We start from the raw sequence: 23,946 nt of genomic DNA on the forward strand, positions 1-23,946 counted from the left end.
GAAAATGCTATTAATGATTCAGAAAACAATGACTCTTTCTGTTCATACAGATTTGTGACACTGTGGTTATATCCTGACATGTGGAACACTGCTTTCATTGCAGGATCCCACATTTTAATGCATATTTGCAGCTAAATCTGCGCTCATTGGCCAGATATGCCACTCTCAGGAAAAAGTAGGAACTAATATAACATAAGTGCACAATGTTATTTTTGAGATAGGGATCTCTCTTCACCCCTCCCCCCATTTCCTTCTTCCAGAAAGCTGGTGCTGTCCTAATACATTTTAGTATCCTATTCTCCTGGTATGTTTCCACTTTTCGGTTTTTTTAGACTGTCTCCTGCAAAATGAAGACATAGGCAAGAATGAAATATAGTATTTAACGTTTAAATAAGCTTTTACAATGACTGATTACAATAAAAAATGATAAAACAAAGCAAATATACAATAACAAATGATAAAACAAAGCAAATAAAGATATTTTTTTATTCTGTAAACAAGTATAACAATATCAAAGAACAAAGATGTATAAACGAGAAAAATACTGTCTTATTTTTATTAACAACAACAATAATGAGCAATACGGTATTATGAAACCAACTCCAGTTGCTTGAAAAATTCATTAGTCAGTTACAATGGTTCACATTTCCGTTTTTGCAGTTATGCTGACAGCTGAATTTTATTTCACCTCAACAAAACATTTTAAGACGAAACTTAATTATGTTAATGTCAAGACATAAACAAATTCAGCCATTGCTGTACCTACAAAGAATGAAACATTGTTAGTGATTAATAAATCATTCATCAAAATTTTACAGTCACACATGTAAATCAAGATAAACATAGTAATGAGCAAGATGGAAAAATCTTAATTTGATTCAATTAAAAACACCCAAAAGCCCCATAAATATTATGGAGCATATTCAACAAGGCATATAAAATATTCAATAATTGTGAAACTTGTCTAGCACACATTTGCACTCACATATGCAGAAATTAACAATGACAAAAACGGATGCTCCAAAGTGAACAAACATATGTAACAAAAAGTGTGTCACAGTTAAACAAATACATAAAATACTCTTCTAGTGAATGAAAATCTAACAGGTAATATTGTCATTAAACAATCATTACTAATTCTTGCTCTCAGTAAGTAGACATAGTTAAAATATGGTCCAGGTCGAACTGTAAATATAAAACATCAGGCTAAAAACAATAAAGTTATACTTATCATTTTCAGTTTATCACTGGTACTTGGACTATTTAATCATCTTTTGGGCTTCAACAGAAAATATGTATGGCACAATACTACTTCACTCTGTTTATTTAAGCTTACTAAAAGACTATTTTCATTTCGAGAGTCTTTTGCTCAATGCAAAAGGGGCAAATATAAGAAAAATAAATCCATTCTCATACTTTAAGATATATATGTCACTATAACTCACATGTTTATCAAGTAAACAACCAGGAAACTGCATGAAGGAACACATGGTGTACAGTGTCATTTTATTACATCTTTCCTTTCACAGTTGCTAACCAGAATTCACTGTGTTTTTAGATTATGTATATTCCTACCAGCAGGAGATTTTGAACCAGTCATGTACTAAGAAGTATACCACTACACAAAGCATGTGGACATTACAGTACTATCAGAGCAGCAGGAAGTGTTCCTTTCCTTTGAAAGCTTCCTATCTGATGACCAACAGCATTTAATGATTTATTTACACAAACAAAACATAAATGATTTGAGTGGACTGTGTAAATCTCATAATTGGCATAACATTTTTAAGATTTTCAGTACCAGCAAATTCAATAATTTGGTTTGTACTGTACTAACCTCCACAAAATTCATCAAAGTGTGTCACATAAAATATAAAATACCAGACCTCCAGATGATTATTAGTGTAGAAAAATAGTTTGTTTTTTTACATAATATTTTAAAACTATTCAATCTGCATTATCAAAAATAATTCACATCTTCATGGCAGTGTAAAATTATTCAGTCTGAGTTACATGTCACCTGGAAGTTATAATGTGGGAAGCACAACATATTGCAGACGGACAAAACATCACAGCCTATTTATTGCTTGGTAATGGATACCAATCTAAGAAACGTTCCATAGCATCTCTCCAGCGAGCTAAAGTGCTTTCATATCTTCGTCGTACTTCTTGCCTCGGCTCGAAAACATCTCTGACTTTCCTAAGTTTGCAGAGGTCATTCTTTGACTTCCACACACCTAAAACAGAAACATGCAAAATTTGTCCTTTCTGTAGTTAAACAAAATAAAAAAAAATTCAAAGAGCAAGTCGCACCAAAAACATTGCACTATGAGGGACACAGAGATGAAACAGTCCTGGTTAAAATGAGACAGATGAAGAAATTAATATCATGTTCAATAGGTCATTTAAAATCATTCATTGCATCATACTGAACAGATGGCAAAATAATTTTCATGAGATGCTTACTCTCATTTAAACCAGAGGTTAGGTATCAGCAAACACAGAAATATGACAAGCCCTAACTTCACCATATTAAACTATTCAACACATGCCGTCTACATGCAAATCACTCTTATGCAGGGCAAGTAAGTTCCCTATCAAACCCGTCTGACAGGAAAACTGAAATGAACACAGATAAACTCTCACAACACTCAACATAATACAGACAACATCCACAGAACTTAGATTACGGATTAAAGAGATAAAGTACATAAACTATTCTGGAATAAAACATTAAAATTTGTTTCTGAAAAGAAAATATGAAAAGGAAAGAGAAAGAGAAAAAAAACGAAAAATACAGTACGATAAGAGATGGGCTGGTAACCACCCTCAATCAATCAGCTTAAAATCACAAAGTTTGTCCATTTTTTTAATGAACACAAGTCAACCATCAAGCTCTAAATCAGCCAGGCAAGCAAGAATATTGAATTACAGTAGAGCATCGATCATCCAAAGTACTGGTAATTGGGGGACATGGGTGTTAGGAAAACTGGTTTGTTCGAATAATAGAACTGTACATGTTTATTTGCCAAAAAGAAGTACTGTACAGTAAATTTATTCATAAAAAACAGGCATCTCTTTTAGTGAAACTTCCTGGCAGATTAAAACTGTGTGCCCGACTGAGACTCGAACTCGGTACCTTTGCCTTTCGCGGGCAAGTGCTCTACCATCTGAGCTACCGAAGCACAACTCACGCCCGGTACTCACAGCTTTACTTCTGCCAGTACCTCATCTCCTACCTTCCAAACTTTGCAGAAGCTCTCCTGCGAATCTTGCAGAACTAGCACTCCTGAAAGAAAAGATATTGTGGAGACATGGCTTAGCCACAGTCTGGGGGATGTTTCCAGAATGAGATTTTCACTCTGCAGTGGAGTGTGCGCTGATATGAAACTTCCTGGCAGATTAAAACTGTGTGCCCGACCGAGACTCGAACTCGGTACCTTTGCCTTTCGCGGGCAAGTGCTCTACCATCTGAGCTACCGAAGCACGACCCACGCCCGGTACTCAAAGCTTTACTTCTGCCAGTACCTCGTCTCCTACCTTCCAAACTTTGCAGAAGCTCTCCTGAGAATCTTGCAGAACTAGCACTCCTGAAAGAAAGGATATTGTGGAGACATGGCTTAGCCACAGCCTGGGGGATGTTTCCAGAATGAGATTTTCACTCTGCAGCGGAGTGTGCGCTGATATGAAACTTCCTGGCAGGTTAAAACTGTGTGCCTGACCGAGACTCGAACTCAGTACCTTTGCCTTTCGCGGGCAAGTGCTCTACCATCTGAGCTACCGAAGAACGACTCACACCCGGTACTCACAGCTTTATTGCCTTTCGCGGGCAAGTGCTCTACCATCTGAGCTACCGAAGCACGACTCACGCCCGGTACTCACAGCTTTACTTCTGCCAGGAGACGAGGTACTGGCAGAAGTAAAGCTGTGAGTACCGGGTGTGAGTCGTGCTTCGGTAGCTCAGATGGTAGAGCACTTCCCCGCGAAAGGCAAAGGTACCGAGTTCGAGTCTCGGTCAGGCACACAGTTTTAATCTGCCAGGAAGTTTCATATCAGCGCACACTCCGCTGCAGAGTGAAAATCTCATTCTGGAAATCTCTTTTAGTACTACAAAGTAACATACAAAGGCAACTTCAGTATGAATATATAGTAATAATCTCGTACTTGTCCCTCATAGAAAGGACAACAAGTTTACATTGAAGCATTTTGTATCGTCAACTTCACTTCTTCACACAGCAGCACACAAGTGGTCGTAACAGAGAACAGAAGGTGACTGTTTGCACCGTGAGAAGCTCTTCTTTGGGGTGCGCAAACTTTCAAACTGCGTGGAGCGGCACACCTCAACTCTAAGCTCACGCAGCTGTTGCTGTGAACAGCTTTGATACTGCCGCTACTTCTACTGCCATTGCCAAGCTGACAGAAGTGTGCTGATTGTTGAAACACAGCGACTGGCAGCTTGGCCGGTCAGCAGCGCCTTTTGAAGGCCCCATTAGAAGCAATGTTCCACCAGCGGTGGCCCAGTGCGGCGACTACTGTGGGAAACTTGCTTTGGGAGTGAGGAGGATGATGGATGGTAGGGTGGGAGAGTAACAGGTGCGAGCGAGTACACAGTTCGGTTAAGCGGTCGTTCGGTTGACCGACGTTCAGATAATCGACGGTCTACTGTATTCCTCAAGAAACCAATATTACAGATACAAAAGCTTAACAAATCACTCACGGTCACACACATCAGAGGGTCAAACAATAGTATCACAGGAAGAAATTCTGCAGATATTAAGCTCTCAAGAAATTTAATGAGAGGCACCTATCTAGTAGCATGTAGCACTCCATTTCATCCTGATGATGGGAGTGATACATTATGGTGTTGTTTTCACAAGGATTGTCAGCTGTCCAGATCCTTGATTGGGCAGCTAATAACCAGTTCCAAACATATGTTGCAGATATTGTACACAGCGTAGAGATAAGAGAAATCTCAAATAAGTCTGAACTTCTAAGGAAAATTTTCAACTGGTCCATGTGGGATAGAATTATACCAAACACAAAGAAAATAAATGTCATGAATTTCAGTTTGAAGAAGGAAAATGGCAATGTCAAATTAAGTTGAACTGGTACCTATATATATTGTCTAACAAACACAAGGGTTCTAGAAACAAATACTAATTGTCAGTTGAAGTATTGTGAATATGTAAACATCCTTGTGAGCAGACCATCATTATCACATTAATATTCTTAGTTTCATGTCGTCATTGTTAATAGCCAGTGCCTTTCAGTTACATACTTTTCATAAGCAGGTAACATACAATTCTTAGCTATGGAATTCTTTTTAGAGGAACAAATGCATAAAATATTAAAATGTTTTCAAATTACATTAAAGGGCCATAAGAATACTAACTAAAACAGTCAATAGGCTCACTGCAAATGTCTGCTAAAAACTCTTGAGAGTTTAACTACATCACATAAATATGGTAATGGAAAGCTTTCCTACATGAGACCTTTCACAAGCTTATCCCATTCTATCTGGGACAGGGCCACGTGTGAAAGTAGTCATGTCATATACCAGCTCTGCTGCAATTTCTGTGCAACATTTTACATGGAATACATTTCTCTCGGTAACATATTTAAGAGATTAACACTGCATGTTTACAGGTTAATGTAAGCGCAAGATAAGCCACAGCAAATATGAAATGCTGCTACACTAATAACCAGAGTAGCCACCAGAATGTTGAATGCAAGCATGCAAATGTGTGTGCATGCATTGTGTTGTACAGGAGCTGGATGTCATTTTGGGGAATGGAGATCGTAAGAGATGGAAAAGAGCCACCGCGGTTCAACGCCGAGTTAGAAAACTGCTACGGAAGCAAAGGGAACTTCGCAGCAAAATAAACATATCCAAAGCCTTGCAGACAAACAAAAATTACGCGAAGCGAAATGTAGTGTGAGGAGGGCTATGCGAGAGGCGTTCAATGAATTCGAAAGTAAAGTTCTATGTCCTGACTTGGCAGAAAATCCTAAGAAATTTTGGTCTTATGTCAAAGCGGTAGGTGGATCAAACAAAATGTCGAGACACTCTGTGACCAAAATGGTGCTGAAACAGAGGACGACAGACTAAAGGCCAAAATACTAAACGTCTTTTTCCAAAGCTGTTCCACAAGGGAAGACTGCACTGTATTCCTTCCCTAGATTGTCGCACAGATGACAAAATGGCAGATATTGAAATAGATGACAGAGGGGTAGAAAAACAATTAAAATCACTCAAAAGAGGAAAGGCCGCTGGACCTGATGGGATAACAGTTCGATTTTATACAGAGTACGCGAAGGAACTTGGCCCCCTTCTTGCAGCGGTGTACCATAGGTCTCTAGAAGAGCGTAGCATTCCAAAGGATTGGAAAAGGGCACAGACCATCCCCATTTTCAAGAAGGGACGTCGAACAGATGTGCAGAACTATAGACTTATATCCCTAACGTCGATCAGTTGTAGAATTTTGGAACACCTATTGAGTTTGAGTATAATGACTTTTCTGGAGACTAGAAATCTACTTTGTAGGAATCAGCAGGAGTTACGAAAAAGACGATCGTGTGAAACCCAGCTCACGCTATTAGTCCACGAGACTCAGAGGGCCATAGACATGGGTTCCCAGGTAGATGCCATGTTTCTTGACTTCCGCAAGGTGTTCGATACAGTTCCCCACAGTCGTTAATGGACAAAGTAAGAGCATATGGACTATCAGACCAATTGTGTGATTGGATTGAAGAGTTCCTAGATGACAGAACGCAGCATGTCATTCTCAATGGAGAGAAGTCTTCCGAAGTAAGAGTGATTTCAGGTGTGCCACAGGGGAGTGTCGTAGGACCGTTGCTATTCACAATATACATAAATGACCTTGTGGATAACATCGGAAGTTCACTGAGGCTTTTTGTGGATAATGCTCTAGTATATCGAGAGGTTGTAACAATGTAAAATTGTGCTGAAATGTGGGAGGATCTGCAACGAATTGACGCACGGTGCAGGGAATGGCAATTGAATCTCAATGTAGACAAGTGTAATGTGCTGCAAATACATAGAAAGATAGATCCCTTATCATTTAGCTACAATATAGCACGTCAGCAACTGGAAGCAGTTAATTCCATACATTATCTGGGAGTAGGCATTAGGAGTGATTTAAAATGGAATGATCATACAAAGTTGATCATCGGTAAATCAGACGCCAGACTGAGATTCATTGGAAGAACCCTAAGGAAATGCAATCTGAAAACAGAGGAAGTAGGTTACAGTACACTTTTTTGCCCACTGCTTGAATATTGCTCACCAGTGTGGGATCCATACCAGATAGGGTTGACAGAAGAGATAGATAAGATCCAATGGAGAGCAGCACACTTTGTTACAGGATCATTTAGTAATCATGAAAGCATTTTGGAGATGATAGATAAACCCCAGTGGAAGACTCTGCAGGAGAGACGCTCAGTAGCTCGGTGCGGGCTTTTGTTGAAGTTTCGAGAACATACATTCACTGAGGAGTCAAGCAGTATATTGCTCCCTCCTACGTATATCTCGTGAAGAGACCATGAGGATAAAATCAGAAAGATTAGAGCCCACACAGAGGCATACCGACAATCTTTCTTTCCACGAACAATACAAGACTGGAATAGAAGGGAGAACTGATAGAGGTACTCAAAGTACCCTCCACCACACACTGTCAGGTGGCTTGCGGAGTATGGATGTAGATGTAGATTTAGATGTAGATGTCCATGCTTGTCACACTTCGTCAGTCAATACAGGGGTAGCTAATGCTATTTGTGGATGACGCTGGAGTTGCCATCCAATTATGTCATGTGTGTTCTCAATTGGAGACAAATCTGGGGATCAAGCTGTCCAAGACAACATGTTGAAACTCGGTACGGCATGTTGGGTTGCACAGCGGCATGTGGGGAAACATTATTCTGTTGGGAAACACCCCTCTGGAATGATGTTCATGAATGGCACACAACCAGTTAAAAGACCAGATTGACATACAAATTTGTTGTCATGGTGAGTGGCGTAACTACGAGAGTTCTCCTGCCGTCATACAAAATTACATCCCTGACCGTAACTCAACATGTAGGTACAAAATGTCTAGCATGCAGACAGGCTGGTTGCAGGCCTTCAGCTGGCCTCCTCCCAACCAACACATGGCCATCACTGGCACCAAGGCAGAACCAGCTTTTGTCGGAAAACACAACAGATCCTCATTCTGCCTTACACCACTGAAGTTCCAGGTAGCGGTTTTAGGCCAATGGAATGCATGCTACAGGACGTCTAGCTCAGAGCTGTCCTTGAAGTAACCTATTAGTAAGAGTTTGTTGTATCAGTGTGGTGCCAACTACTGCTCAGATTGCTGCTGCAGTTGCAGTACAATGCACCAGAGTCATACACCATACACGATGCCCTTCCCTTTCGGTAGTGCCCCGTGGCTGTCTGGAGCTCGGTTTTCTTGCGACTGTATATTCCTCTGACCACCACTGCCAGCAACAATGTTCAGTGGCTACATTTCTGCCAAGACTCTCTGCATTATTGCAGAAGGAACATCCAGCTTCTGATAGCCCTATTGCACAACCTCGTTCAGATTCAGTGAGGTGTTGATAATGGCACCTTTGTTGCCTTAAAGGCAACTTGCCTGTTCAGTCTCAAAGGTAACTAATGCTCATGCCTATTACAGTATGCATTTAAAGCCAACCTGATTTGCATCCTCATAGTGGTGCTACTAGCACCACTCTTATGTGACAAGTGTAAAATTTGAATAGACATCATCTTTCAGATAAACTTTTGTTTATGTCGCACAACTCCTTCTCGGTATTGAGATTCTTTTCTTCCGTCAGTGTACATAGATGGGAGGTGTCCTACAACAAATCCTACATTCCCAAATCTTTCTGGCCTTGATCTCTGCTAGCCCCCTGCCCCATTCCTTCCCCACCCTGTCTGAGGACCCTAACTTCAATCATCCTGCACCCAACCCATATTTCCTTTCTTCCTTTTGTCACTCCATCCAATCAATTCCTCTACATAATTATCATTGCACACTGTATGAACTTAGCTGTGCTAGCGCACCTGCTGCCTCCCTCTGAGCCATCAAAGACTGGTTCCCCTCTCTCCCTCCCATTCCAACTTCTTTGCTCACCCTGTCCACCAAACACAACCCCTAGCCCCAGGCAAGCTGCATTACTGCAGTCCTTGTACAGAGTGTTCAGTCGACACAGCATAGCTGAGCAGGTATGTGTGTGTGTGTGTGTGTGTGTGTGTGTGTGTGTGTGTGTGTGTGTGTGTGTGTGAGTTTTCAGTTTCTCTGTGTGCATGTTAACAACTACAAGTCTCTACTATTTGGTGAATTGTTACTTTTATTCGTGTGTTGTTGTTGTTGTTGTTGTTGTTGTGGTCTTCAGTCCTGAGACTGGTTTGATGCAGCTCTCCATGCTACTCTATCCTGTGCAAGCTGCTTCATCTCCCAGTACCTGCTGCAGCCTACAACCTTCTGAATCTGCTTAGTGTATTCATCTCTTGGTCTCCCTCTACGATTTTTACCCTCCACGCTGCCATCCAATACTAAATTGGTGATCCCTTGATGCCTCAGAACATGTCCTACCTACTGATCCCTTCTTCTGGTCAAGTTGTGAAACAAACTTCTCTTCTCCCCAATCCTATTCAACACTTCCTCATTAGTTATGTGATCTACCCATCTAATCTTCAGCATTCTTCTGTAGCACCACATTTCGAAAGCTTCTATTCTCTTCTTGTCTAAACCATTTATCGTCCATGTTTCACTTCCATACATGGCTACACTCCATACAAATACTTTCAGAAACGACTTCCTGACACTTAAATCTATACTCGATGCATTCGGGAGGACGACGGTTCAATACCGCGTCCGGCCATTCCGATTTAGGTTTTCCATGATTTCCCTAAATCACTCCAGGCAAATGCCGGGATGGTTCCTTTGAAAGGGCATGGCTCACTTCCTTCTCTAATCCGATGAGACCGATGACCTCGCTGTCTGGTCTCCTCCCCAAACAACCCAACCCTATACTCGATGTTAACAAATTTCTCTTCTTCAGAAACGCTTTCCTTGCCATTGCCAGTCTACATTTTATATCCTCTCTACTTCGACCACCATCAGTTATTTTGCTCCCCAAATTGCAAAACTCCTTTACTACTTTAAGTGTCTCATTTCCTAATCTAATTCCCTCAGCATCACCCGACTTAATTCGACTACATTCCATTATCCTCGTTTTGCTTTTGTTGATGTTCATCTTATATCCTCCTTTCAAGACACTATCCATTCCGTTCAACTGCTCTTCCAAGTCCTTTGCTGTCTCTGACAGAATTACAATGTCATTGGCGAACCCTAAAGTTTTTATTTCTTCTCCATGGTTTTTAATACCTACTCCGAATTTTTCTTTTGTTTCCTTTACTGCCTGCTAAATATACAGATTGAATAACATCGGAGAGAGGCTACAACCCTGTCTCACTCCCTTCCCAACCACTGCTTCCCTTTCATTCCCCTCGACTCTTATAACTGCCATTTGGTTTCTATACAAATTGTAAATAGTCTTTTGCTCCTTATATTTTACCCCTGCCACCTTCAGAATTTGAAAGAGAGTATTCCAGTCAACATTGTCAAAAGCTTTCTCTAAGTCTACAAATGCTAGAAACGTAGGTTTGCCTTTCCTTAGTCTAGCTTCTAAGATAAGTCGTAGGGTCAGTATTGCCTCACGTGTTCCAATATTTCTACGGAATCCTAACTGATCTTCCCCTAGGTCAGCTTCTACTAGTTTTTCCATTCGTCTGTAAATAATTCGCGTTAGTATTTTGCAGCCGTGACTTATTAAACTAATAGTTTGGTAATTTTCAAATCTGTCAACACCTGCTTTCTTTGGGATTGGAATTATTACATTCTTCTTGAAGTCTGAGGGTATTTCGCCTGTCTCATACATCTTGCTCACCAGATGGTGGAGTTTTGTCAGGACTGGCTCTTTCAAGGCCGTCAGTAGTTCCAATGGAATGTTGTCTACTCCCGGGGCCTTGTTTCGACTCAGGTCTTTCAGTGCTCTGTCAAACTCTTCACGCAGTATCGTATCTCCCATTTCATCTTCATCTACATCCTCTTCCATTTCCATTATATTGTCCTCAAGTACATCACCCTTGTATAGACCCTCTATATACTCCTTCCACATTTCTGCTTTCCCTTCTTTGCTTAGAACTGGGTTTACATCTGAGCTCTTAATATTCATACACGTGGTTCTCTTTTCTCCAAAGGTCTCTTTAATTTTCCTGTAGGCAGTATCTATCTTACCCCTAGTGAGGTAAGCCTCTACATCCTTACATTTATCCTCTAGCCATCCCTGCTTAGGCATTTTGCACTTCCTGTTGGTCTCATTTTTGAGACGTTTGTATTTCTTTTTGCCTGCTACATTTCCCGCATTTTTATATTTTCTCCTTTCATCAATCAAATTTAATATTTCTTCTGTTACCCAAGGATTTCTACTAGCCCTCGTCTTTTTACCTCCTTGATTCTCTGCTGCCTTCACTACTTCATCCCTCAAAGCTACCCATTCTTCTTCTACTGTATTTCTTTCCCCCATTCCTGCCATTTGTTCCATTATGCTCTCCCTGAAACTCCGTAAAATCTGTGGTTTAGTCAGTTCATCCAGGTCCCATCTCCTTAAATTCCCACCTTTTTGCAGTTTCTTCAGTTTTAATCTACAGTTCATAACCAATAGATTGTGGTCAGAGTACACATCTGCCCCTGGAAATGTCTTACAATTTAAAACCTGGTTCCTAAATCTCTGTCTTACCATTATATAATCTATCTGAAATCTGTCAGTATCTCCAGGCTTCTTCCATGTATACAGTCTTCTTTTATGATTCTTGAACCAAGTGTCAGCTATTATTAAGTTGTGCTTTGTGCAAAATTCTACCAGGCGGCTTCCTCTTTCATTTCTTAGCCCCAATCCATATTCACCTACTATGTTTCCTTCTCTCCATTTTCCTACTACCAAATTCCAGTCACCCATGACTATTAAATTTTTGTCTCCCTTCACTATCTGAATAATTTCTTTTATTTCGTCATACATTTCTTCAATTTCTTCGTCATCTGCAGAGCTAGTTGGCATATAAACTTGTACTACTGTAGTAGGCGTTGGCTTCGTGTCTATCTTGGCCACAATAATGCGTTCACTATGCTGTTTGTAGTAGCTTACTCGCATTCCTATTTTTTTATTCATTATTAAACCTACTCCTGCATTACCCCTATTTGACTTTGTATTTATAACCCTGTATTCACCTGACCAAAAGTCTTGGTCCTCCTGCCACCGAACTTCACTAATTCCCACTACATCTAACTTCAACCTATCCATTATCCTTTTTAAATTTTCTAACCTACCTGCCCGATTAAGGGATCTGACATTCCACACTCCAATCCGTAGAATGCCAGTTTTCTTTCTCCTGAGTAGTCCCCGCCCGGAGATCCAAATGGGGGACTATTTTACCTCCGGAATATTTTACCCAAGAGGACGCCATCATCATTAACCATACAGTAAAGCTGCATGCCCTCGGGAAAAATTAAGGATGTAGTTTCCCCTTGGGCCACAAGTAATACTAGGTGGCCCAGAGTCGCTTTCTAAAGGGGCCCCCACTGGGGCCACCGCAGAGGATGACTCTCCATCTCCGAGTAGGTACGCTGGCAGGCGCGACAGCGGCACCTCCCATCCGTCGTTAAATCCATCTTGTGAAGACTCTTCTTCAGACCTGACTGCTGTTCGCAGTACTAGCACAGCAAGGCCATTTTGGTTATTGTTACAAGGCCAGATCAGTCAATCATCCAGACTGTTGCCCCTGCGACTACTGATAAGGCTGCTGCCCCTCTTCAGGAACCACATGTTTGTCTGGCCTCTCAACAGATACCCCTCCATTGTGGTTGCACCTACATACGGCTATCTGTATCGCTGAGGCACGCAAGCCTCCCCACCAACGGCAAGGTCCATGGTTCACGGGGGGCTTTATTCATGTAAGTACAGTATATCTATCAGTTAGTTTTCCACATAAAACACTTTCATCATTACTGTGAAATCAGACCAATTGGTGAGTGTGGAACAAGATCCAAACTGAACTTACAGTTGCAAAAGGGGACTAAATACACTCCTGGAAATGGAAAAAAGAACATATTGACACCGGTGTGTCAGACCCACCATACTTGCTCCGGACACTGCGAGAGGGCTGTACAAGCAATGATCACACACACGGCACAGCGGACACACCAGGAACCGCGGTGTTGGCCGTCAAATGGCGCTAGCTGCGCAGCATTTGTGCACCGTCGCCGTCAGTGTCAGCCAGTTTGCCGTGGCATACGGAGCTCCATCGCAGTCTTTAACACTGGTAGCATGCCGCGACAGCGTGGACGTGAACCGTATGTGGAGTTGACGGACTTTTGCGAGGGCGTATAGTGGGCATGCGGGAGGCCAGGTGGACATAACGCCGAATTGCTCAACACGTGGGGCGTGAGGTCTCCACAGTACATCGATGTTGTCGCCAGTGGTCGGCGGAAGGTGCACGTGCCCGTCGACCTGGGACCGGACCGCAGCGACGCACGGATGCACGCCAAGACCGTAGGATCCTACGCAGTGCCGTAGGGGACCACACCGCCACTTCCCAGCAAATTAGGGACACTGTTGCTCCTGGGGTATCGGCGAGGACCATTCGCAACCGTCTCCATGAAGCTGGGCTACAGTCCCGCACACCGTTAGGCCGTCTTCCGCTCACGCCCCAACATCGTGCAGCCCGCCTCCAGTGGTGTTGCGACAGGCGTGAATGGAGGGACGAATGGAGACGTGTCGTCTTCAGCGATGAGAGTCGCTTCTGCCTTGGTGCCAATGATGGTCGTATGCGTGTTTGGCGTCGTGAAGGTAAGCGCCACAATGAGGACTGCATACGACCGAGGCACACAGGGCCAACACCCGGCATCATGATGTTGGGAGCGATCTCCTACACTGGCCGTACACCACTGGTGATCATCGAGGGGACACTGAATAGTGCACGGTACATCCAAACCGTCATCGAACCCATCGTTCTACCATTCCTAGACCGGCAAGGGAACTTGCTGTTCCAACAGGACAATGCACGTCCGCATGTATCCCGTGCCACCCAACGTGCTCTAGAAGGTGTAAGTCAACTACCCTGGCCAGCAAGATCTCCAGATCTGTCCCCCATTGAGCATGTTTGGGACTGGATGAAGCGTCGTTTCACGCGGTCTGCACGTCCAGCACGAACGCTGGTCCAACTGAGGCGCCAGGTGGAAATGACATGGCAAGCTGTTCCACAGGACTACATCCAGCATCTCTACGATCGTCTCCATGGGAGAATAGCAGCCTGCATTGCTGCGAAAGGTGGATATACAGTGTACTAGTGCCGACATTGTGCATGCTCTGTTGCCTGTGTCTATGTGCCTGTGGTTTTGTCAGTGTGATCATGTGGTGTATCTGACCCCAGGAATGTGTCAATAAAGTTTCCCCTTCCTGGGACAATGAATTCACGGTGTTCTTATTTCAATTTCCAGGAGTGTATAAAACTAGAAAGAGCATTTTCTATCAAGAAATAAAATTATACATTGAATTGCCAAAGGATATTAAAGAAATTACTAAAACAAACTTATTTAAAAAGTCAGGTGAAAACTACCTCTTAAGCACATATCCTATACAGGGAAAGTAATTTAGGTAACACAGTGGAGAGTTTTGGTGAAAAATAAGCCAAATAAGTAAGTAATAATGAAGCACTCCTACAATTTTACAAAACATTTTTGCTCTATTTCTTTATCTTTTTTCTTGAAAATGTTACACTAAATCTCTTCAAAGTGTTATACTAACATCTTATCCTGTATCTATGGACATCATCTCACTCATAACAGAGGGATACTGACTAGGCTTTACAGGCAAAAAATGGATAGTTGCATTGAATGAAACTGGAATGGAAGATCTTCGTCTGGGTCCTGACATTAGTTAATAGTGTGTACAAAGTGTGTGTAGCACATGCAGTGATTGGTATTCAGAAATAGTAAACAGTGAAGAACTAGCCATTTCTTTAATGAAATATGTGCACATAAAGCATACAGTGACTGATGTTGAGAAATGAATGAACAAAGTATTACTAGCATTTTTACATGCACTGTTTTCAATGCACTGCCCCAGCAACCAGAGACACTTATCGTGTGTGTGTGTGTGTGTGTGTGTGTGTGTGTGTGTGTGTGTGTGTGTGTTTGTCTGTGTGTGTGTGTGTGTGTGTGTGTGTGAGTGTTGTGACAGTGACACAAGATTTAAAGGTGCCGCTACGTCAGTACGCGAACACTGCGATAGAGGCGCTCCGCAGCTCGGCTGAGCGCGGGAGCGCCACCTAGCTATGAACGGCGCCGGCCGCATGTCACGGCACGGCAGTTGAGTGACAGATACGGAATTGGTAGCATGAAACTCATTATTGTTTCTACGTTTGTATATCCACACAAATTATTAGTGAATTAAAGGTTATAACACTTTTTGGCGACGAGGTCGGATATTTTTTTTTCCAGCGTTGGGGAATTGTGCGTTCGTGTCTGGGCAGACATGGAACAGCTTCTGCAAGCGCTCATTGAACAACAAACACAGCTGACGGCTGCTATTCAGGCGTTGTCGACGTCGCTTACTCATCGTCTGTCTTCCTCTTCTCCGCCTCCGTTCCCTCCTTACGACGAGGCCGCTGAAGACTGGGAGGATTATGAGAAGCGTTTGCGGCAACACTTCTTGGCTTTCGCTGTTGTCGACGCTCCTATGTGTAAGTCGTTATTTCTATCTTGGATTTCCCCACGGATCTATCAGCTGCTATCTCAGTTAGCCCCTCTGCGGGAACCTGCCTCTCTGTCCTTCCAAGAAATGTGTGACTTATTGTCTAACTATTACCGAAAAAAACATCCACGTCATTGCCACCCATGTGGCGTTCTACCTGTGTCGTAAACAGCCCCATCAATCTTACCAGGCTTGGGCGGCGGAACTACACGGTCTGAGTAGGAAATGTCAGTTTGTCACGGACACTCATCATGAGTCTTATGCTGATTCAATGGTTAGGGATGCTATTCTACGGCTTGCTCCTGATAAAGAAGTTCGGCAACGTGCCTTACAACTGCCGAACCCGGCGTTGTCGGAAGTTCTAAGCATTGCTCAATCTTTTGAAGTGTCTCATGCTGCTGGTGCGCAAATAGACGTGTGGTGTGATGTAGGCGCTATACAGTCCACTTTCGACACGGACAATTTGCCTGTTTCCCAGGGGACCGACAATGTGGCGGCGGTTCACTCACGTCAACAACGTCGCGTTGGACCGCCACGCTCACAGCGAAAACAGCAGCCATAGAAGCAGGTCCGTTCCGCACTTCCTTCTTGTCCACGTTGTTTCATACAGCATGACAGGGCCGCGTGTCCAAAACGTTGGGCCATGTGTAATTAATGTAGGAAAAAAGGCCACATTGCTTCGGTGTGTCAGTCCCCTAAAGTTCCTGTCGACGAGGAGGAGGCATCGGACACAGATGTTAACTGTGTGCTTTCTCAAGCAAATAAGTTGTTTGTTACTGTTCGTGTTCTGGATAAAGACATTCGCATGCAAGTGGACACTGGCTCTGCAGTAACTCTCATTAATTCTCGCACGTATTTGGAGTTGGGCTCCCCTCCCTTGTCTCCAATTACATGAAATCTGAGAACTTATAATAAACAGAAAATTCCTATTGTTGGCCAGTTTGATGCTTCCACTGCCTACAAGTCTGTTGTTCGGCCCCTCACGTTTTATGTGGTGGATCATGCGGGCACTGAAAATCTGTTCGGTTATGATGCTTTCCAGTTGTTTGGGTTCTCCATTGATGATGATGATGTGCACCTCATATCTGAGGATATTCTGTATCAACAGCTGGATGGATTGTGTTCTGAATTCTCGTCCGTGTTCTCTGCTGGTCTGGGTCGTGCCAAGGATTTTGAAGCCCACATTACTCTTAAACCTACAGCTCGCCCTAAGTTTTTCCGGGCACGCCCTATTCCGATGGCGTTGCGTGCACCTGTCAAGGCCGAGATAGACAGGTTAACAGCTTCAGGGATTCTCCTTCCTGTTACCTCCAGCGAATGGGCATCGCCAATCATGGTGGTTTCTAAACCAAACGAGAGTCTGTGATTGTGTGGCGATTTTAAAGCCAATGTCAACGCTCAGAGCCTCATTGACACTTATCCTCTTCCCCGTCCTGAGGAGTTATTTACCAAGCTCGCTGGGGGCCAGTTCTTTTCCAAACTTGACTTATCTGAGGCGTACCATCAGTTGCCGTTGGATGCGTCTTCCAAGGAATTTCTCGTCATCAACACTCCTTGTGGGTTGTATCAGTACCAGCGGTTACCATTTGGTGTCGCTAGCGCACCGGCCATTTTTCCAGCGGTTTTCGGAACAGCTCACGGCTTCCGTTCCTGGCTGCATCAACTACCTGGATGACATTGTTGTCACGGGGGCCTCCACTGAGGAGCACCTTCGCAATTTGCGTTCATTATTTCGGGTTCTGCATTCGGCTGGGTTGAAGTGCAATCTGGACAAGTCACAGTTCTTCCAACCCTCCATTGTGTATCTTGGTTTCCACTTGTCCCGTGAGGGTATACGTCCTCTACGTCAGCACATTGCAGCCATTACCGCTCTACCCCGGCCGTATACGGTCAAATAACTTCAGGGGTTTCTAGGCAAGATTGCTTACTATCACAAATTCATTCCATCCGCGGCAGCGGTGGCTCATCCTCTGCATCAGCTGTTACGCAAAAACGTTCCTTTCTGTTGGTCCGATGAGTGTGAGCAGGCTTTTGTCCGCCTGAAGGCTCATTTGCAGTCGGCGCCTTGTCTTGCCACATTCCGTCCGGGTCAGCACTTGGTTCTGGCGACTGACGCGTCACAGTATGGCCTAGGGGCTGTTCTCGCCCATCGGTATGAGGATGGGTCGGAGCGACCCATCGCCTATGCTTCCAAGACCCTCAACGATGCCCAACGGCGTTACTCTCAAATCGAAAAGGAGGCGCTTGCTATCATTTATGCTCTAAAAAAGTTCAGCGTTTTTTTGTATGGTTCTAAGTTTCACCTCATCACTGACCACAAGCCGCTGGTCTCTCTGTTCAGCCCCTCAGTGTTGCTTCCGGATAAGGCAGCACACCGCCTGCAACGTTGGGCCTTATACTTGTCTCGTTTTCACTATGAGATTCACTATCGCCCCACAGCCCAGCACACCAACGCTGATGCGTTGTTGCGTTTGCCGATGGGCCCCGACCCGGTTTTCGATCGAGATGAACTACTCTGTTTCCACATTGATGAGGAAGAACGTCGTGCGGTCGAGGGTTTTCTGCTTACAGGTTCGCAGGTCGCGTCGGCTACTTCGCGGGACCCGGTCCCGCGTCAGGTGATCGGTTTTCTTCAACGGGGTTGGCCGGACAGGACCAAGGGCCGGGCATCGGATCCCCTTCGCAACTACCATGCCTTGCGCCTTCGTCTGTCTGTTCGTGAGGGTGTTGTTCTTCTGGACACGGATGGCACATCTCCACGGGTCGTGGTGCCAGCTTCTCTTCGCAAAGATGTTCTCAAACTATTGCATGAAGGCCATTGGGGGATTTCTCGGACTAAGTCCCTGGCCCACAGGCATGTTTATTGGCCCGGTATCGATTCGGACATCACCCATATGGTCGCTGCGTGTGGTCAGTGTCCTCAACAACTGGCTGCACCCCATACAATGCCCTCTCCGTGGCCTGATCCGGCGCAGCCATGGGAACGGGTGCACACTGACTTTGCCGGCCCCTTCCTCGGCACTTATTGGCTACTGTTGATTGATGCTTTCTCGAAGTTCCCATTTGTTGTTCGATGTCCGTCGCCCACCACTGCGGCGACGACGCTGGCTTTGTCCAAAATCTTTGCGCTAGAAGGTCTTCCATCCACGATTGTCACGGACAACGGCCCTCAGTTCTCTTCGCAGGCCTTCCGTGATTTTTGTACTGGACAAGGGATTCATCATGTTACAGCACTGCCCTTCCATCCCCAATTGAATGGGGAGGTCGAGTGCCTTGTCCGCACTTTCAAAAGCCAGATGAAAAAATTCCTTACTGATTTTTCTACCGATGACGCTCTGTTGCAATTTCTGAGTTCTTATCGCTTCACGCCTCTGGGTGATCGCAGCCCTGCTGAACTCTTGCATGGCCGCCAACCGTGCACTCTACTGCACCTGCTTCACCCTGTCATGCCTAGTACTGTGTCCCCTAGTGCGGGAAAATACTCGGTGGGCGCTGACGTATGGGCACGAGGGTATGGATCTTGCCCTAAATGGATTCCAGGGGTGGTCAAGGCTCTTCGCGGCCGCTGGCTTTGTGAAATACGTACGGACGATGGCATGGTTGTTCGCCATTATGACCAGATGCGCCCACGAGTGGTGGCCACGCCGGTGCCACCGCCCCTTCTTTCGCCTCCACCAGCCCGTGAAGCCAGTCCTGTTGCTGCTGCCGATCTCCCGTGCGTGTTGCTGCAGCCAACATCGCTGCCGCTTCCGAGTACGCCGGAACCGGCCCCAGTCGCGACGCCGCCTTCCCCGGGACCCATCTCGCTGGAGCACACCCCCAGGTCCATGACACCTATGGATGCTGCTCCGGAGTTTTCACCCATCATCTCGTCCAGGAGGCACGTTCAACGCACAAGCTTCCGTCCTGGACATTTTCGACCATATTCTCGTGTTTCTCCGCGGGATCTTCTCGGGGTCTCCCAAGAGGCCATGGATGTCTCCGCACTGTCCGTGTCTCCAAGGAATTGAGTGTCTTTTTTTTTTCCAAGGGGGGAAAAGTGCTGTGACAGTGACATGAGATTTAAAAGTGCCGCTACGTCAGTACGCGAACACGGCGATAGAGGCGCTCCGCAGCTCGGCTGAGCGCGGGAGCGCCACCTAGCTATGAACAGCGCCGGCCGCATGTCACGGCACGGCAGTTGAGTGACAGATACGGAGTTGGTAGCATGAAACTCACTATTGTTTCTACGTTTGTATATCCACGCAAATTATTAGTGAATTAAAGGTTATAACAGTGAGCAACATTTTTTTTGTTGTAATATTGTCTTTATTCCATCCTGTATTTTCCATTGTTTGATTTGACCCTGTATTTAGTATGATGGAGGCTCTAAAATTGCCATCCAGGCATCCTGCTTTAGGTTTTCTGTAGTTTGCCAAAGTTACTTCGGGCAAAAGCTAGGATGGTACCTACTATTAGGCTACATGACCTATACTATTGAAATTAGACCAGTAAATAAGTAAATGGCTTTATATATTAAGCACATTTTTCATTCCTACAATATAAGCCATGACATGTCCAATATCCTTGTAAAAGTGCACCATGGATACATAAAACAACTACAACTACTACTACTACTACTACTCCTGCTACTGCTGCTGCTGCTACTGACCACTCAATTATCCAAAACTTACTGACATTAGGTGAAGATGGGTTGAAAAGTGCTCATGTTGCTTGATGACTTCCAAGATGTGCTCAATATGATTAAAGGTGTGTGATCTTTGTGGAGTGGGGAGCAAGGGCAGAGTGGTAGGAGCAAGGGCACACAAGTGCATGTGAAGTTTCCTTTGTAACAATGTTATGAGAAGGAATGTTGCTACTCACCATATAGCGGAGATGCTGAGTCACAGATAGGCAGAACAAAAAGACTCTCACAATTAAAGCTTTCGGCCATTAAGGCCCTCATCAACAATAGACACATATGCAAACACACACTCACGCAAATGCAACTCACACTCATGACTTCAGTCTCAGGCAACTGAAACTACACTGAGAGCAGCAGCACCACCGCATGATATGAGTAGTGACTAGGTGAGGGTAAGAAAGAGGGTGGGGTGGGGAGGGGGATAGACAGTATGGTGGGGGTGGCAGACAATAGTGCTGCAGGTTAGGTGGAGGGCAGGGGAGAGGTGGGAAGGGAGGAGGGAAGTAGCGGAAAAGGAGAGAAATAAAAAGACTGGGTGAAGTGGTGGAGTGATGGCTGTGTACTGCTGGAATGGGAACAGGGAAGGGGCAGGATGGGTGAGGACAGTGACTAACAAAGGTTGAGGCCAGGAAGGTTATGGGAATGTAGGATGTATTGCAGGGACAGTTCCCACCTGTGCAATTCAGAAAAGCTGGTGTTAGTGGGAAGAATCCTTTAGAAAAGCTGGTGTTGGTGTGTACCATAATCTCAATTTAAAACACTGTGTGAGGAGTTTTCAGACTTGTTTTTGGAAGTTATAGGGTGTGCTATGAATTTTTCTCCTCAAAGTTCTTTGAAACCCACGGCCTGGCATTGCTTTTGTCGTGCACATCTGATTTCTGCTGCCCTGAAAGAACAAGTGCAAGCAGAATTGGACAGTCTTCAATCTCTAGGGGTGGTGCAATCTGTTATGGCTAGTGAATCGTCATCTCTGCTGGTTGTAGTTGAGAAGCCATAAGAGAAACTTCACCTCTATTGTAACTTCAGTACTATGTCAACAAGCAATCGATCATGGATACTTATTATCCTCTCCCATGCCAGGAAGAACTGTTGGCAAAAATATCAGGTGGCCACTATGTTTCTAAAATTGATCTGTCTGAAGCCTACCTGCAGGTTCCTGTGGACCAAGAGTCTCAGCAAGTTGGTCTCTATCAGTATTTGAGCCTTCCTATTTGGAGTGGCTAGCGCCCCTGCTATATTTTCCAATGATTTTAGAGCAACTGACTATGCTTGTCACAGGTTGCATTAATTACTGGATGATAATGTTGTCGTGGGCTCCTCCACAGCCAATAACTTGAAAAATTTGTGCACTTTGTTTTCTGTCTTACAGTCCACAGGCTTATGGTGTATCTGGAGTTTCTTTTAAGCTTCTATTGTTTATTTGGGGTTCATAGTCTCCCAGGATGGGATGTGATCTCTACCAGACCACATCTCCACTGTTACATCTATGACTCGTCCCTCATCCATGAAGGAGCTTCAGGCCTCCTTTCGTAAGATAGCCTATTACCATGAATTCCTGCCTGGGGCAGCCACATTACCCCACCCGTTACGTGTCTTGTTATACTACAATACTGGCCATTAAAATTGCTACACCCCGAAGATGACGTGCTACAGACGCGAAATTTAACTGACAGGAAGAAGATGCTGTGATATGCAAATGATTAGCTTTTCAGAGCATTCACACAATGTTGGTGCCAGTGGCGACACTTACAACGTGCTGACATGAGGAAAGTTTCCAACCAATTTCTCATACACAAACAGCAGTTGACCGGCGTTGCCTGATGAAACATAGTTGTGATGCCTCATGTAAGAAGGAGAAATGTGTACCATCACGTTTCTGACTTTGATAAAGGTCGGATTGTAGCCTATCGCGACTGCGGTTTATAGTATCGCAACATTGCTGCTCGTGTTGGACGAGATCCAATGACTGTTAGCAGAATATGGAATCGGTGGGTTCAGGAGGGTAATACAGAATGCCGTGCTGGATCCCAACGGCCTCATATCACCAGCAGTCGAGATGACAGGCATCGTATCCGCATGGCTGTAACGGATCGTGCAACCACGTCTCGATCCCTGAGTCAACAGATGTGGACGTTTGCAAGACAACAACCATCTGCACGAACAGTTCGACGACGTTTGCAACAGCATGGACTATCAGCGCGGAGACCATGGCTGTGGTTACCCTTGACGCTGCATCACAGACAGGAGCACCTGCAATGGTGTACTCAATGACAAACCTGGGAGCACGAATTGCGAAACGTCATTTTTTCAGATGAATTCATGTTCTGTTTACAGCATCATGATGGTCGCATCCGTGTTTGCGACATAGCAGTGAACGCACATTGGAAGCATGTATTCGTCATCACCCGGTGTGATGGTATGGGGTGCAACTGGTTACACGTCTTGGTCACCTCTTTCTCGCATTGACGGCACTTTGAACAGTGGATGTTACATTTCAGATGTGTTATGACCCGTGGCTCTACCCTTCATTCTATCCCTACGAAACCCTACATTTCAGCAGGATAATGCATGACCGCCTATTGCAGGTCCTGTACGGAACTTTCTGGATACAGAAAATGTTCGACTGCTGCCCTGGCCAGCACATTCTCCAGATCTCTCACCAATTGAAAACGTCTGACCAATGGTGGCCGAGCAACTGGCTCGTCACAATACGCCAGTCACTACTCTTGATGAACTGTGGTATCGTGTTGAAGCTGCATGGGCAGCTGTACCTGTACACGCCATCCTAGCTCTGTTTCACTCAATCCCCAGACATATCAAGGCCATTGTTACGGCCAGAGGTGGTTGTTCTGGGTACCGATTTCTCAGAATCTATGCACCCAAATTGCGTGAAAATGTAATAAAATGTCAGTTCAAGTATAATATATTTGTCCAATGAATACCTGGGCCTGGGGCCTGAACTACAAAAGTTCTAATCAAATGTTGAAATCCAAACTAGTACTGAACCCTTGTTTAGATGTGTGTTCTCCCGACCAGCACATAGTTTTGGTGACTGATGACTCTCAGTATAGCATCGGCATGGTCCTAGTGCACTGATATGCTGACAGCTGTAAATGACCTGCTGCTTTTGCCTCTAAATCTCTGACTCTGGAGCAGCAGCGATACACTCCGGTGGAAAAAGGGCTCTTGCCATAGTCTACACTCTCCAGAAATTTCATGTTTTTGTATGACTCCAAGTTTCACCTTATCATTGACCGTAAACCCTTGGTTTCCTTTTTTAACCCTCATACTTCCTTGCCTAACATGGCAGCACACTGCCTACAATACTGACCGCTGTTCTTGTCTCACTATAATTTTGAAATCCATTTTCAACCTATGTCTAACCATGCCAATGCAGATGCCTTGTCCCACCTTCCTGTGGATCCTGA

At 44.5% G+C, this 23,946-nt stretch overlaps 1 protein-coding gene across 1 annotated transcript in view; it reads right to left on the reverse strand.

Moving 5' to 3' along the window:
- Positions 1-469: 469 nt before the first annotated feature.
- The window catches only part of LOC126187541 (putative glycerol kinase 5), a 417,517-nt gene continuing 394,040 nt past the window's right edge, over positions 470-23,946 (reverse strand). Inside the window, exon 11 of the mRNA XM_049928689.1 lies at positions 470-2,237. Coding sequence (XP_049784646.1) covers positions 2,077-2,237 — 161 coding nt within the window. The 3' untranslated portion in view covers positions 470-2,076. The remainder of the gene's footprint in view (positions 2,238-23,946) is intronic.

This window comes from Schistocerca cancellata, chromosome 5 (assembly GCF_023864275.1).
Source record: "Schistocerca cancellata isolate TAMUIC-IGC-003103 chromosome 5, iqSchCanc2.1, whole genome shotgun sequence".
Taxonomy (NCBI): Eukaryota; Metazoa; Arthropoda; class Insecta; order Orthoptera; family Acrididae; genus Schistocerca; species Schistocerca cancellata.